Below are 15,837 nucleotides of genomic sequence, written 5' to 3'. Positions count from 1 at the left end.
TAGTATATAGAGAACCTGTCAGCATCCCGCCTGGTGTCGTATATAAAGGAACTGTTAGCTATCCAGTGTGGTGTAGTATATAGAGAAACTGTTGGCTCTCCTGTATGGTGTAGTATATAGAGGAGCCCTTCTGTGTGGTGTAGTATATAGAGAAACTGTTGGCTCTACTGTGTGGTGTAGTATATAGGGGAGCTGTCGGCTCTCCTGTGTGGTGTAGTATATATAGGAGCTGTCGGCTCTCCTGTGTGGTGTAGTATATAGAGGAGCTATGGGCTCTCCTGTGTGGTGTAGTATGTAGAGGAGCTGTCGGCTCTCCTGTGGTGTAGTATATAGAGGAGCTGTCGGCTCTCCTGTGCGTTGGAGTATATAGAGGAGCTGTCGGTTCTCTTGTCCGGTGGAGTATATAGAGGAGCTGTTGGCTCTCCTGTGTGGTATAGTATATAGAGGAGCTGTGGGCGATCCTGTGGTTTAGTATATAGAGTAGCTGTTGGCTCTTCTGTGTGGTGTAGTATATAGAGCAGCTGTCAGCTCTCCTGTGTGGTGTAGTATATAGAGGAGCTGGGGGCTCTCCTGTGTGGTGTAGTATATAGAGGAGCTGTCGGCTCTCCTGTGTGGTGTAGTATATAGAGGAGCTATCGGCTCTCCAGTGCGGTGGAGTATTTAGAGGACCTTTCGGCCCTCTTGTGTGGTGTAGTATATAGAGGAGCTGTCAGCTCTTCTGTGCGGTGGAGTATATAGAGGAGCTGAAATTTTATTTTCAAGGTTGTTGCACTTTTTTATAGAAAGAAGCAGCAGAAGAGATTGGGGTTTTCAGATTTATTCAACATATCTGACAAACACAGCCACAAAGCAGCAACCAATCAACGACACGGATGAAGCAGAGATGACGACAACCACCACGCTCCCAGCAAGGCTGACTAGGAATCCAAGACCGCCACCAACAATAATCTGTGCCAGCTGGACCATGCAGGTGAGGGCGGCACAATCTATTCCTTTTCCTCGGTTAACAGTCCTCATCTTCCTGTCCAGCTGAGCTTCGCCCTGAAAGATCAAGCAGCAAGCAATCAAGATTAAAGTTTTCCAGCATCAGAGAAGGGCTGGAGTCATCAATTGAACTAAGTGGCATCACTGCGTGCTTCAGAGACGCTGCAGTTTACATATGTATTGTATTAGTTCCTGATGTTTTCAGCTAGGTTACAATCTGTATTTCTACAGTTGTGAAACTGCAACTCTTTGCAGGCACTGATAGTCGATCGCTCCCAGAGCATGCTAAGAGTTGCAATTGCACAATAACTTGAGGGTCACAGGTAGAGCAAACATTAGGGCATATGATCTCTAATTACTGAAGGGTCACTGGCCACGATGTCTTAGGTACCCAGAGCTGGTTCTTCCCTATCTCACATTTGGTTGTCGAAACTACAGGAGAGCAGACCCTGCCCATAAGAGCTTACACTCTACAGGAGAGAGGTCTCTTCCCATAAGAGCTTACACTCTACAGGAGAGAGGTCCCTGCCCATAAGAGCTTACACTCTATAGGACAGAGATCTCTGCCCATAAGAGCTTACACTCTATAGGACAGAGGTCTCTGCCCATAAGAGCTTACACTCTACAGGAGAGATGTCTCTTCCCATAAGAGCTTACACTCTACAGGAGAGAGGTCCCTGCCCATAAGAGCTGACACTCTACAGGAGAGAGGTCCCTGCCCATAAGAGCTTACACTCTATAGGACAGAGGTATCTGCCCATAAGAGCTTACACTCTATAGGACAGAGATCTCTGCCCATAAGAGCTTACACTCTACAGAAGAAAGGACTGAATTCATTCCAATTCCTTGGCCCTTTCAATACTTCTCACCAATGGGTACTTCGTTCATCTCCTAAAATTCTTCATCAGTTTCCTCTAATGTGACATCATTTATAATTCACTCCCTATATTCAAGAAATTGCCCACTCATGTCACCTGCACCCAGATGCGTAACTTGAAGCTCCTGGGCCCCAATGCAAAACCTGGAACGGGGCCCTCAACTATAATGCTTTATTCATAGTACTGGGCTCCCTATATGGAGAAGAAAGGCCTTATGGGCCCCCCAAGGCTCTTAGGCCCTGGTGCAACCGCATCCCCTGCACCCTCTATAGTTACGCCCCTGCCTGCACCTCAAAATATATCCTGAATCCGCCTGTTCTGCACTGTGAAGTCAAAAACTCCTACTGTTACCCGGATCTGTTCTCGTTTTGATTACTGCAACTTACTACTGATCGCTCTTATCCTCATTAAATTCTCCCCTCTCCAATCCATCCTTACTGCAGCAGTCAGGCTTATCTTTTTGTCCTGCACCGATATCTCCACCCTGTACCAGTCACTACTCCAATGCCACCACCCTGTGCCAGTCACTGCACTGGTCATCACTCTCATCCATAAAGCTCTCCACAGTGCTGCACCACCTGTATCTCCTCCTTTGTCTCTCTCTACCATCCTTCCTGTGCTCCTCATTCTGCTAATAATAACAGACTATGTTCCTCCAAAATCTGAACATCCCACTGCCATCTCAAAAACCTCCCCCGAGCTGCACCAGTTCTCTGGAATGTGCTACACTGGACAATCAGGCTATCATCATAATCCATAATTTAAAGCGAGAGCTATAAACACATATTTTTTAGGAAAACCAATCACATCCCCTAATATAACTTTTCCCCACTTAGCCCATTTCTACATTTTCTCTCAAAGCTGATCAGTGTATCTCCCCACCCCATATTTATATATACAGAGAGCGGCTGGTGAGCGGCTTATACAACTTTACGTACACTACACTATTTGTATGAAAGATGGCGGGACCATTGTACAGAACAAGCACTGCTACCTCTTGTGCCACCCTATTTCCTCATAGATTGTAAGCTCTTATATACCCCCCTATTTCTTTATAGATTGTAAGCTCTTCTGTCCCCCCTGTTTCCTTATAGACTGTAAGCTCTTCCTCCCTATTTCCTCCTAGACTGTAAGCTCTTGTGTCACCTCTATTTCTTCATAGACTGTAAGCTCTTGTGTCAAATGTTTCCTCATGGACTGCAAGCTCTTGTGTCCCCCGTTTCCTCATAGATTGGTAAGCTCTTCCTCCCTATTTCCTCCTAGACTGTAAGCTCTTCTGTCCCCCCTGTTTCCTTATAGACTGTAAGCTCTTCCTCCCTATTTCCTCCTAGACTGTAAGCTCTTGTGTCACCTCTATTTCTTCATAGACTGTAAGCTCTTGTGTCAAATGTTTCCTCATGGACTGCAAGCTCTTGTGTCCCCCCTGTTTCCTCATAGATTGGTAAGCTCTTCCTCCCTATTTCCTCCTAGACTGTAAGCTCTTGTGTCCCCCCTGTTTCCTCATAGACTGTAAGCTCTCGTGTCCCCCCTGTTTCCTGATAGATTGTAAGCTCTTCCTCCCTATTTCCTCCTAGACTGTACGCTCTTGTGTTACCTCTATTTCTTCATAGACTGTAAGCTCTTGTGTCCCCCCTGTTTCCTCATAGACCCTGTTTCCTGATAGATTGTAAGCTCTCCCTCCCCATTTCCTCCTAGACTGTAAGCTCTTGTGTCACCTCTATTTCCTCATAGACTGTAAGCTCTTGTGTCAAATGTTTCCTCATGGACTGCAAGCTCTTGTGTCCCCCCTGTTTCCTCAGATTGGTAAGCTCTTCCTCCCCGTTTCCTCCTAGACTGTAAGCTCTCGTGTCACCTCTATTTTTTTACAGACTGTAAGCTCTTGTGTTATCCCTGTTTCCTCATAGACTGTAAGCTCTTCTGAGCAGGGCCCTCACCCCTGTTGGTAATTAGTCTAATACTGTATGTAATGTCTGATTTGCCTGTCCATGAACCCTCTGATTTGTAAGGTGCTGCAGAACATGTTGGCGCTATATAAACATTTTCATATATATTTTGAAGCATTGCATAATCCTATTTGGCTTGCCAGCAGCTGCCTGGCACTGGTTGCTACATTTCAGCTTATCCACTAATACGTGGAATTCCTTTCTATGTATTCTCCCACCCTGAGTGCCTTGAACAAAGTTTGTTGAAATCCTCAAAAAACTTTTTCTTATTCAATGGGTGAATTATAATCCTATTCTCACTGGGGAGCCACATTTAAATCTCCGCACCATGGCATTAATAAAAGCGTTTATGCACTTAACATGTGAGAACACATTTACAGTAAGGATTTAATTCCTTGCATTTCAATTCCAATTAAGATAGGTTAAAAAACAGCATAAAAACAAGAAGTCCCATTTTCAATATCTTCGGCTTTTAAGAGGGAGATGTCTCGTAATGGAATCAGAAAAACTAACATATTCTCGCTCAGTGAGTACAATAATACTTTCCTTTTACCGCCTGCCACAAATATTCATTTCCAGATCAATTTAAAAAGCCGTAATGCTTGTGGATATGAAAAAGCAACTTCAGCTCAGCGCCGTAGATGAAAATCTCCGCGGTGTAAATTAAAGCCCTATTTGCCAGAAATGTGCAAATGGAGAGCAGTAATAATAGGCTTCAATAGAGAGCAGCTGTAAATGAGGTCAGCCGTATGGACATCATGAACCCGCCGGTATAACAGGGCGACGCTAATCTATATGTAAATAGTGATGGATAGGAATGAAATGCGTTGAATGGTAATTGAATGTTTAAGGAGAGGCGAATCCGCGGTAGTACATGAGTGCGGGGTATGAGATGGCCAATCGGCTATAGTACATGAGTGCAGGGTATGAGATGGCGAATCCGTGTTAGTACATGAGTGCAGGGTATGAGATGGCGAATCCGCGGTAGTACATGAGTGCAAGGTATGAGATGGCGAATCCGTAGTAGTACATGAGTGCAGGGTATGAGATGGCGAATCCGCGATAGTACATGAGTACGGGGTATGAGATGGCGAATCCGCAGTAGTACATGAGTGCGGGGTATGAGACGGCGAATCCGCGATAGTACATGAGTGCGGGGGATGAAATGGCGAATCCGCGATAGTACATGAGTGCGGGGGATGAAATGGCGAATCCGCGATAGTACATGAGTGCGGGGTATGAAATGGCGAATCCGTAGTAGTACATGAGTGCAAGGTATGAGATGGCAAATCCGCTGTAGTACATGAGTGCAAGGTATGAGATGTATAAAAAAAAAGCTATTTTGTTATATTGGTTTCCTATCAGAACACCTTCCTATAGTGAGTATGTAGATTGCATAAGATATTCAACACCTTATTGCATCTTGTAGTTGCTGCAGATTAGATGGCGGTGCTGACATGTTCTGAGCAGCTGACAGGAAGGGGTCATCGAATCATGCTGCTTGCGCCAAATTCTGGCTTCCCATTAGCACGGGACAGCAGAAATCTGAATCCATCTGATCAGGAGATGTTTCTCCACTGCTCAGTGATACAATTTTTGTGCTCTTTTTCCCACTGGAGTCTCGTCTTTCTGTTTCTCTTAGACACAATGGTGCTGGAACTGGTCGTCTTCTGTTATAGCCCATCTGTACTGAGGAACAGCGAGTTGTACATTCAGATGCGTTAGTTGGAGCAGCAGCGTTACTGTATATTTGTCTCCTCTTGACCATGCCATGCGTGTTCATCAGAACGGTTCCTGACATCCGCCTTTGACCCCTTTTGATGACAGATTATTTCCGTCAGTGAAATCCACGGCCCCGGCTAGTCTAGCGCTGATGACCGGGCTTCGGTGGAAGACTCTAAGATTTTCCCATCTAATGAGGATTCACACTAAAATTGATCCATGGAAAACTTGTCACGTGATTTTCTGCTGGTCACGGGATAATTTCCATACAGGGAAGCGTAAATCGTTGACGGATTGGGAGCTCTAATAAAGGGGCGATTCTGTGTACACTATGAAACCATCAAAGAATTAGGGCTCCTGCACACTTGCATTTTTCTTGCCCGTTTTTCTCACGTGATATCGCTGCATTTTTTTTCACACAATTGTCAATGGGACTTTCTAATGTTAAAAACGCATCGCACAAAAAACGCAAAGCACAAACTTGTGATGCGTTTTTAACATAAGAAAGTGTGAAAAAAACGCGCAAGAGAAATGCAAGTGTGCAAGAGCCCTTATGTAGTGTTCCTCATCGGCTGACCATCATAGTCGAATTCTCATGATACCTGCTGGCTGATTGGAAGGGACCTAAACGTGTAGGCAATGTGAGCTTATATACATTCAGCTGATATACCCGGCTTCGCCCGAGTTAATTTGGTACTGGTGTTTATCTGGTGTTCACATGGAAAATCTTATGAAGTCGTGGTTACTTTAGAGATACCGGGAAAAAAATATGTTCACCATTTTGCATAGTTCTCTGCGTTACCCAGGAAACACCACGTGGAGGTAACCATGCGACGTTTCCTTTATATAAAATTATATCAGGAAGTGAGAAAATTACATTCCACACGTAAAATTTGGACGCTAATGCTTTTGCGCTTAAAATTGAATAATTGAGTTGGGACCCATTAACTTTTCCTATTTATGACATAATCAATGCTCGTGCCAAATGTCAAGTTTCTATGACACCGGGAAGTGAGAGAATTAGATTCTGTACGTAAAATTTGGATGCTAATTCTTTTAGCTTAGAATTGAATAATCGAGTTGGGACCTATAAACTTTTCCTATTTATGACATAATCAATGCCCGTGCCAAATTTTAAATTTCTATGACATCGGGAAGTGAGAGAATTAGAGACCGTACGTAAAATTTGGACGCTAAATTGTTTGCGCTTAGAACTGAATAATCGAGTTGGGACCCATTAGCTTTTCCTATTTATGACATAATAATCAATGCTCGTACCAAATTTCAAGTGAGAGAATTAGATTCCGTACGTAAAATTTGGACGCTAATTCTTTTGCGCTTAGAATTTAATAATTGAGTTAGGACACATTAGCCTTTCCTATTTATGACATAATCAATGCTCGTGCCAAATTTCAAGTTTTTTATGACATCGGGAAGTGAGAGCATTACATTCTGTACATAAAATTTGGACGCTAATTCCTTTCCGCTTAGAATTGAATAATCGAGTTAGGACTAGAGATGAGCGAGCACCAAAATGCTCGGGTGCTCGTTACTCGAGTCGAACTTTCAGTGATGCTCGAGAGTTTGTTTCGAGTAACGAACCCCATTGAAGTCAATGGGCGACTCGAGCATTTTTGTATATGACTGGTGCTCCGCTAAGGTTTTCATTTGTGAAAATCTTAGCAAATCACCAAAGTCATGTAAAAAACACAGAAATGGATAGGGCAGGCGAGGAGCAACATGCAGGGCTGCATTTCGGGCTCCGAGGTCTCACTATTAAGCCACAATAGTGGCAAGAGTGAGACACGCCCCCCCCCCCCCCCCCCGCACTGTCAGCATAAAGATCGTTCTCCTCTGCCATAGCTGTAACAGCTGTGGCAGAGAAGAACGATGTTAGCCCATTGAATTCAATGGAGCCGGCAATACAGCCAGCTTCATTGAAAGCAATGGGCTGCCGGCGAGCGCTGGATGAATTTTTGGGAAGGGCTTAAAAATATAAGCCTTTACCTGAAAAAGAAAGATTTTAGTGTAAAAAAGAATAAAAATGCAGGCATTCTCTTCAATGGAGCCGCTGCTGCTGCCGGCGACTCCATTGAAGACAATGGTCCGCTGGCACACCTGAATTCTTTTTCAGGGAAGGACTTTACCTATAAGCCGTTCCCTGGAAATGAATTGAAAGTGATTTAAAAAACAAAAAAAATAGATACTCACCTCCCTTCAGCTGCCGGGGCACAGCCGCATGTTCCCCTGCTGTCCCCTGCACTATGGTGCTGAACTGCTGTCATTCAGCTGAGAGCTGCGCTGAGCCAATCAGTGGCAACACTCACTCACCCATTCATGAATTCATGAATGGGTGTGAGTGAGATCTGCCTCTGATTGGCTCAGCTGAGCCAATCAGGGGCATGTCTGACTCACACCCCCTTCATACCCACTGCAGGCCAGCCGCGCTGAACTCCGTCTGCCGGGACAAGGTGAGTATATATATATTTTTTATTTTTACACATTTCTGGATGAATTGCAGGGAAGGGCTTATATATTTAAGCCCTTCCCGACAATTCATCCCGCGATCGCCGGCAGCCCATTGCTTTCAATGGAGCCGGCTGTATTGCCGGCTCCATTGAATTCAATGGTCAGTGCTCGTTTAATTGTGACGAGTACCGCGTGGTGCTCGTCTCGAGTAACGAGCATCCTAATACTCGAACGAGCATCAAGCTCGGACGAGTATGCTCGCTCATCTCTAGTTAGGACCCATTAACATTTCTTATTTTGGAGATAATCTATGCTTGTGCCAAATTTCAAGTTTATACGACATTGGGAAGTTGGAGAATTAGTGGCGAGTCAGTCAGTCAGTCAGTGAGGGCTTTCGTATTTATATATATATAGATGTAAAATAAGGAGAATTATCGTCCTTGGAAAAAAGAAATGACAACTACGGTATAGTAAGTCCATTGCGCTAAATGAGAGACTTTAGGACACCTTAAAAACTTGATTTACAACATAATTTCCCATTGATGACAAGAAAAGCTTTAAAACAAATTGATTAACATTAGAAATGGACTAAATAAAAATATTTATATATATATATATATATATATATATATATATATATATATATATATATATATATATATATATATATATATATATATATAAAACCCATGATGCTGTAGGACAAAGCCGCCCACGTACCTCCGTGGGAATTACTGAAAAAAGGTTTTCACTGAACAAGTTCCATTATCTATTTCCCGGGGGGGATGGGATAAAACTCTACAAAAATCTAAGGCAGAAAAGGTCTCATATTAAAAAAAAAAAAAAAAAAAAAAAAAGGAACTCAAGGAAGAGAAATAAAATGGAAAACTCCTGAAAAAAACAAATGAACATGCTGTAATACTGTTGTTTTGGGATCTTTGGGGTCAATATTAGGCTCTAAACTATATGACTTCATTTAAAAAATTTATGATAACCTGTTATACATTGAATGGAACCTTTATTAGAGCCCCCGGCCCTCGCACAATTGGTGGTTCCATGTATGGGAATTATCCCCATGACCCCAAGTATTCTATGGATCAGTTTCAGTGTGAATCCACATTAGATGGGAAAAGCTAGCGATCTGAGTGATTCCAACAAGGCTCGGTCATCTGTCATAGGTTAACCAGGGCCAGGATTGCATTGCCTACTTTGTTGGGTTTTCTCGTGCAGTGGGGCAGAGAGCATACTGAGAGTGCATCAAGAAAAACATCCAGCAAAAGTGGGTCCTGTGGGTAGAAAGAACTGGTCACTGAATGGGGTCAAAGGAGGATGTCAGGAATCGTTCTGACCAACAAATGCAGCACAGTCAAGAGCAGCCAAATATAACACTGGTGCGCCAACTAACGTGTCCAAAGGTACAACTTGCCATTCCATAGCACAGATGAGCTATAACAGCAGACGACCAGTTCCAGCACCATTGTGTTTAAGAGAAACAGAATGACGAGACTCCGGGGGGCAAAAGAGCACAAAAATTGTATCACTGAGTAGTGAAAAAACATCTCCTGATCAGATGAATCCAGGTCTCTGTTGCATCCTGTTGATGGTCAGAATTTGGCGCAAGCAGCATGAATCGATGACCCCTTCCTGTCAGCTGGTCAGAACATGTCAGCACCGCCATCTAATTTGTGACCCCTACAATAAGCTTCCTGTCCACGGGCCGATATTCCTTTAGAGCCATTTCATTACCTGACAGATTCTATGTCACAACATGTTTTTTTCCTTACTGTCTGCATCGTGAAAGAGGTGCAATTTCCTTAAAGTGCCAACATAGCTTGTGTTCCTATGCAAAGTGTATATTTATACTGTATCTTAAATAGGTGATCACAGGCTGTGAGAGTGAAAGGTGGACACCCAGAGAGGGCCAAGAGGAAGGCTGAAGAGGAGGTGGACACCCAGGATATAAGTAGAGGAAGGCTGTAAAGGAGGACGACACCCAGGATATAAGTAGGGGAAGGCTGTAAAGGAGGACGACACCCAGGATATAAGTAGGGGAAGGCTAAAGAGGAGAACGACACACAGGATACAAGTAGGGAAAGGCTGAGGAGCAGAACAACACCCAGGATACATGTAGGAGAAGGCTGAAGAGGAGCCGGACACCCAGGATAGAAGTAGGGGAAGGCTGAAGAGGAGGACGACACCCAGGATACAAGTAGGTGAAGCTTGAATAGAAGGCAGACACCCATGATACAAGTAGGAGAAGGCTGAAGCGGAGGTGGACTCCAGGATACAAGTAGGGTAAGGCTGAAGAGGAGGCAGACATCCAGGATACAAGTAGGAAAAAGCTGCAGAGGAAGACGACACCCAGGATACAAGTAGGGGAAGGCTGAGGAGCAGAACAACACCCAGGATACAAGTAGGAGAAGGCTGAAGAGGAGCCGGACACCCAGGATAGAAGTAGGGGAAGGCTGAAGAGGAGGACAACACCCAGGATACAAGTAGGTGAAGCTTGAATAGAAGGCAGACACCCATAATACAAGTAGGAGAAGGCTGAAGAGGAGCCGGACACCCAGGATACAAGTAGGAGAAGGCTGAAGAGGAGGCGGACACCCAGGATATAAATAGAGGAAGGCTGTAAAGGAGGACGACACCCAGGATATAAGTAGGGGAAGGCTAAAGAGGAGGACGACACACAGGATACAAGTAGGGGAAGGCTGAGGAGCAGAACAACACCCAGGATACATGTAGGAGAAGGCTGAAGAGGAGCCGGACACCCAGGATAGAAGTAGGGGAAGGCTGAAGAGGAGGACAACACCCAGGATACAAGTAGGTGAAGCTTGAATAGAAGGCAGACACCCATAATACAAGTAGGAGAAGGCTGAAGTGGAGGCGGACACCAAGGATACAAGTAGGGGAAGGCTGAAGAGGAGGCAGACATCCAGGATACAAGTAGGAAAAAGCTGCAGAGGAGGGTGACACCCAGGATACAAGTAGGGGAAAGCTAAAAAGGAGGCCGACACCCAGAATACAAGTAGGAGAAGCTTGAATAGAAGGCAGGCACCCAGGATACAAGTAGGAGAAGGCTGAAACGGAGACAGGCACCCAGGATACAAGTAGGGGAAAGCTACAGAGTAGGACGACACCCAGGATACAAGTAGTTGAAGGATAGAGAGGAGGCAGACACCCAGGATACAAGTAGGGGAAGGCTAAAGAGCAGGCGGACACCCAGGATACAAGTAGGGGAAGCTTGAATAGAAGGCACTCATTATACAAGTAGGAGGAGGCTGAAGCGGAGGCAGACATCCAGGATACAAGTAGGGGAAAGGCTGAAAAGGAGGACAACGCCCAGGATACAAGTAGGAGAAGGCTGATGAGGAGGTGGACACCCAGGATGGGAGTAGAGGAAGGCTGCAGAGAAGGATGACACCCAGAGAGGGAGCAGAGGAAGGCTATAGCTGGTCATTGGTGAGAACTGCTCAAAGACAAAAGTGTAGGACCTCACACTCACTGACATATTAGGGCTCTGTACAACCTAGACTTCTTTGAAGCCATTCTATATTTCCAATTGCCTCTGAAATCATGGCACGCTGCATCAAATGCTACATTACAGAACTACTCTTTCCTAGAAACATGTTTAGGACAACCTCCCTGCCGAGTGACTTCAAAAACTGTGTAAGTGTACCTAGAAGAACTAATGCTGTTTTGAAGGTAAAGGGTGATCACCCCAAATACTGATGTGATTTACTTTTCCCTTTTATTGAGTCACTTTGCATTTTGTTAATTGAGAAAAAAAAACTTTTACCACTTCTATTTTTGAAAGCATTCTTACTCTGCAGCATTTTTTCCACATCTGCCTAAAACGTTTGCACAGCACTGTAAATGGGATGGAGACAATAATGTAAGGTAGCGCTCACCCCCTCTGATCCAGGCAAGTATATAAAGCCAATTCTAGACATCTGATCAGACTCCAAACATCAGAGCTGACCAGTGTCATCATCGAGCATCTAAAACATGGCTTCTTCTTCATCAGGAAAGCAGAATAGCCACAATACAGAATAAATACATTTATGGTGTGCAGTATAAAAGAAACCCCGACAGGTACCAGAGCCAACATCCAACCGGAAGACTTAGTGAATCCTGAAGTCCCCTTGGCAAAAAGATGGCAAAACCAGGAGTGGCAGTAGGGGTTGGCTGGCAGATTTTAGCTTGGGGGCAAGGACCCAGCACTGGCCCATGAGTAGAGCTCTCTCGTAAAAGGTGGAAACACATGTTGCAGTTAGCCTAATAAAGTCAACCACCGTGACCATCCCCGATCTCCCCCCTCAACCCCACCACCGGTGTCTGAGCTGCATACAGGCCAGCATCTGCGTGCAGGAATGCAGACGCCAGGAGTGAAGAGATCAGAGGTCACACTCTGATCATAGACCAGTGGTTGCGGGATCAGTAAAATGCTTCTGAGCTTGTTGCCTAGCTGGCTTGCTGCTGGCAATTATTTTTTTACCAACCATTAATATAGCTGGTACAATTGCCCTTAGGTCACCTTATGGTAGTTGCACCCCTGCCTCCTCTCCGCACTTGTCTTCTTGTGCCATATACAGTTGCTTTGGAGTGGCTAGTGTGTAAGGCCCAATGTCCACGGTCAAAATAAAATTTAGAAATCCGCACGGGTGTCCCGCATGCGTGATATGCGCCCATAGGGAAACATTAGACACATGCAGGTAATTAAATACCTGCGGTTGTCATTTTTCCCTGGCGCAGTAAATCACCTCCATTTTGTGCAGGACTCCCGCGGCTTCCATTGAAGCCTATGGAAGCCGTCCGGTCCCGCGGCACACCCGCAGCTGTATTCATGCTGTGCCGTGGGACCGTGAGAAAGCAGGAGTTAAAAAACAAAAATAAGCACGACGCATGTATGCAGCACCCTCCTGGCGTGTTGAGCACATCCACTGGGCCGAAGAAAGAAGATCCGGCCGTGACAGACGAGAGACCCGCAGCGTCCAGACAGGTGAGTATAATCGAATTTATTGGCCTCATGTCTGCGGGAAAGGAGGGACCCGCTGCGGGATTCTGCATGAAGAATCCGTGCAGGGCCGAATTTCCCCGTGGACATGAGGCCTTAGAGGGCTGAAAACAATTAACCCCCAGCATTTAGTAAAATGTCACGGTTGATAAGGTTTAGTTGGTAAATCTGTGTAGAATTCGGAGACTCGTCTTGTAGAAAAATTGCGCAGTCATTACATGCAGTGTGTCTGACAGCCGGCGTGTCCGTGCATTACATGGGCAGCCCATCCACTACAATGTGAGCTGTGAAAGGCTTCATTTTCCCTGCAGGGTCACAGCGGGACGCCCGGGGATCAGCTCATTATCCGGGGAATCAGCCACTGAACAAAAGTTGTTCAAAGCAAACAAAACACGGCACAGACCTAATATTACCAACAGGCTCTGAAACTAAAACTCCCAGCATGTCCCAACACCCACAAGGCAGTGAGTAGAATACTCTTTGGATAAACCCCCAATTTCCACATGTCCTATCAGCTCCTGGCGGCTAATACCAATTTAACTCCGCAGGAATATTCCTGCAGTTTCCTGTATTCCACAATGACTTCAGCGCCTATTTCTGTAGATTAAACCCAGTAAACTTTTACTATTATGTCTGATCGCCACATGTGAGCTCTGGATAGAAGACATTATGACTGCTTTATAGGCTGGAAGCGAAAACATGACCCATTTCCCCTGAGTGAACAGTAAGCTACCTGGCAGCCATGCCGTCTAGATGGTGTTAGATTGATCGTTTCTTGCAGAGAGACGGATTATCACAGTATTAGGAGTGAAAGTCAAGTTCAAAGGCTGCGAAATCTGCACGGCGGAAGGAAGATTTGTAGAAGATCATTTCCAACTGTGCAAAACACGCAAGACGTTCTCCTTGTACAGGCGCTCCTATCTGTAGCAGTCTGTCTCGATGTATAATCAGATTATATATAGCAACTCCGTAATATTAGTGCCGGGTCCCAAACAGCACTTGTGAAATGGACCACGGATATTCCCGAGTTAACCATCCCATGTCTATTGAAGGCCTTGAAGTGTAGTTGGTGCAGCCTCCCCTCGAGTCACTACATTGAAATGACTCTGCAACTCTATCGTAGGGTGTATATAACTCCTCAAACAGGATTCAAAATGGGAAAATACCCAGATGATAGATGTCCTCGATGTCGGGAGCTGGGGGACGGTCTTCTCCATTGTCTGTGGGACTGACCTATGATTCAGAATTTCTGGAACAGGATACACGGGTTCACCACCACACATCTAACCTTGGCTGGCCCACTCAATCCTGCTGTGAGATCTTTGGTTACATAGACCAAGATGAACAAAGATGTACACCAGGAAGTCGAAAACTTCTACATATAGTAGCCATGGCCAAGTACAAACGATCCTGCAGACATGGATTGACACGAACCCACCTCCCTTTAAACTCTCTTTAGAAAAACTCACATTTCTCATGCAGATGGACTGAGTGGGGCAAAGGAAACCAGGGTACAGAGGTTTTTCGAAAGCAGGGATTGCTTTATTAACATATTGCCCCGGCGAGTGAGGGAGGCTATTAATGAATCCTTTAATCCAACCTCTTTGTATATGGAGAGAACGATGGGGGATCCACCAATAGTCTTGTGATTGATGTGATCCTAGAGGTGTGCGGGGAGCCCCACGTGTGCATCCACTACACAAAACTCCTGGGCACTATCCGAGCCCTGTTGGGGCCATGCATGGGGAGAGAGACTCTAAAACACTAACCTTAAATTACTTACGAAGCCAACAAAGTTTGATTTTCAGTTTCCATTTGTTATAGGGGTCTAGTTATGAGACCTCATACTTCCCTTCCTGTGTGCCTAGAAGAATTGATGCCATTTTAAAGGCAAAGGGTGGTCTTTACTGTACACTACTATACATGTGATCAGATCACAAGAGGGTACTGATACCAAAAGATCGCTTGTAACAGTCTAGTAGAGCCCGCAGTTGATCTACAAGACTAGGGAAAGGTAGACGTGATACAGGGAGTAATGTAATGCGAAAGAGGACAAGGGATGGAATGGGTTAAGATACAGGAAGGGTGGAGTTAAAGATGGAGAAAGTAAGTGGTGGGATAAAAAGGGGAGACTTACTGGGCAAGGGGTCATTGTGACGTGGGCAGCGTGCAAGAAGTTCCAGTCCACCTGTTAGTAAGTGACATGGGACAGTTCTATCCTCATACAGCAGCAAAGCAGAGGCCCTTCAAGGCAAGTTAAAGTGGTTTATTGACATTGTGGGAAGCAAAGAAGGGGGGAGTACCCCTAAATCATGGTTTTGGCTTGAGTATGGTAGCCAGACAGTTGGTTATTCCATATAGTCAGGGTCCCTGGGAAGGGAGTAGCTCTGAGCCATAATGGTGTCCTCGGGTCAGGCAGATCATGGCTGTGGGCAAAGCTGGAGTTTGCTGTGTAAAAAAAAGCAATTTTCTAAGGGGTTTGCCTTCAAGGACTTTGTATTGGCCCTTATTCATTTTGTTTGCACTTTTTAAAGTGGTTTTCCGAATTAGCTATTTCTTTTATATGGTTTTACGCTCTCCACACCCAAATATATATGAAAGTGATATACTCATCTCAGTGCTGGACTGCTGTTTCAGGGTTCCGGCTCTGTGACATAATCAATAAGTCAGAAAACCCCTTTAAAGAAATGATTAAAGAAGTTGTTTGATACTAGTTGCTCGGAGTTCAGGTCTGCGTACCCGCTGTCAGGAGGGGCACACTTCTGAATTCCATACGTTCAACAGAGGAAAATAAGATAATGTGGTTGGTCCCTCGGGCCCTGCA

At 45.0% G+C, this 15,837-nt stretch overlaps 1 protein-coding gene across 1 annotated transcript in view; it reads right to left on the bottom strand.

Moving 5' to 3' along the window:
• Nucleotides 1–801: 801 nt before the first annotated feature.
• Nucleotides 802–15,837, bottom strand: part of SLC45A2 (solute carrier family 45 member 2) — a 126,416-nt gene continuing 111,380 nt past the window's right edge. Inside the window, exon 7 of the mRNA XM_066602470.1 lies at nt 802–1,041. Within this exon, the coding sequence (XP_066458567.1) occupies nt 817–1,041 (225 nt within the window). The 3' untranslated portion in view covers nt 802–816. The remainder of the gene's footprint in view (nt 1,042–15,837) is intronic.

The sequence above is a fragment of the Eleutherodactylus coqui genome, chromosome 5, assembly GCF_035609145.1.
Source record: "Eleutherodactylus coqui strain aEleCoq1 chromosome 5, aEleCoq1.hap1, whole genome shotgun sequence".
Taxonomy (NCBI): Eukaryota; Metazoa; Chordata; class Amphibia; order Anura; family Eleutherodactylidae; genus Eleutherodactylus; species Eleutherodactylus coqui.
This window is presented reverse-complemented; position numbering and strand designations above follow the sequence as displayed.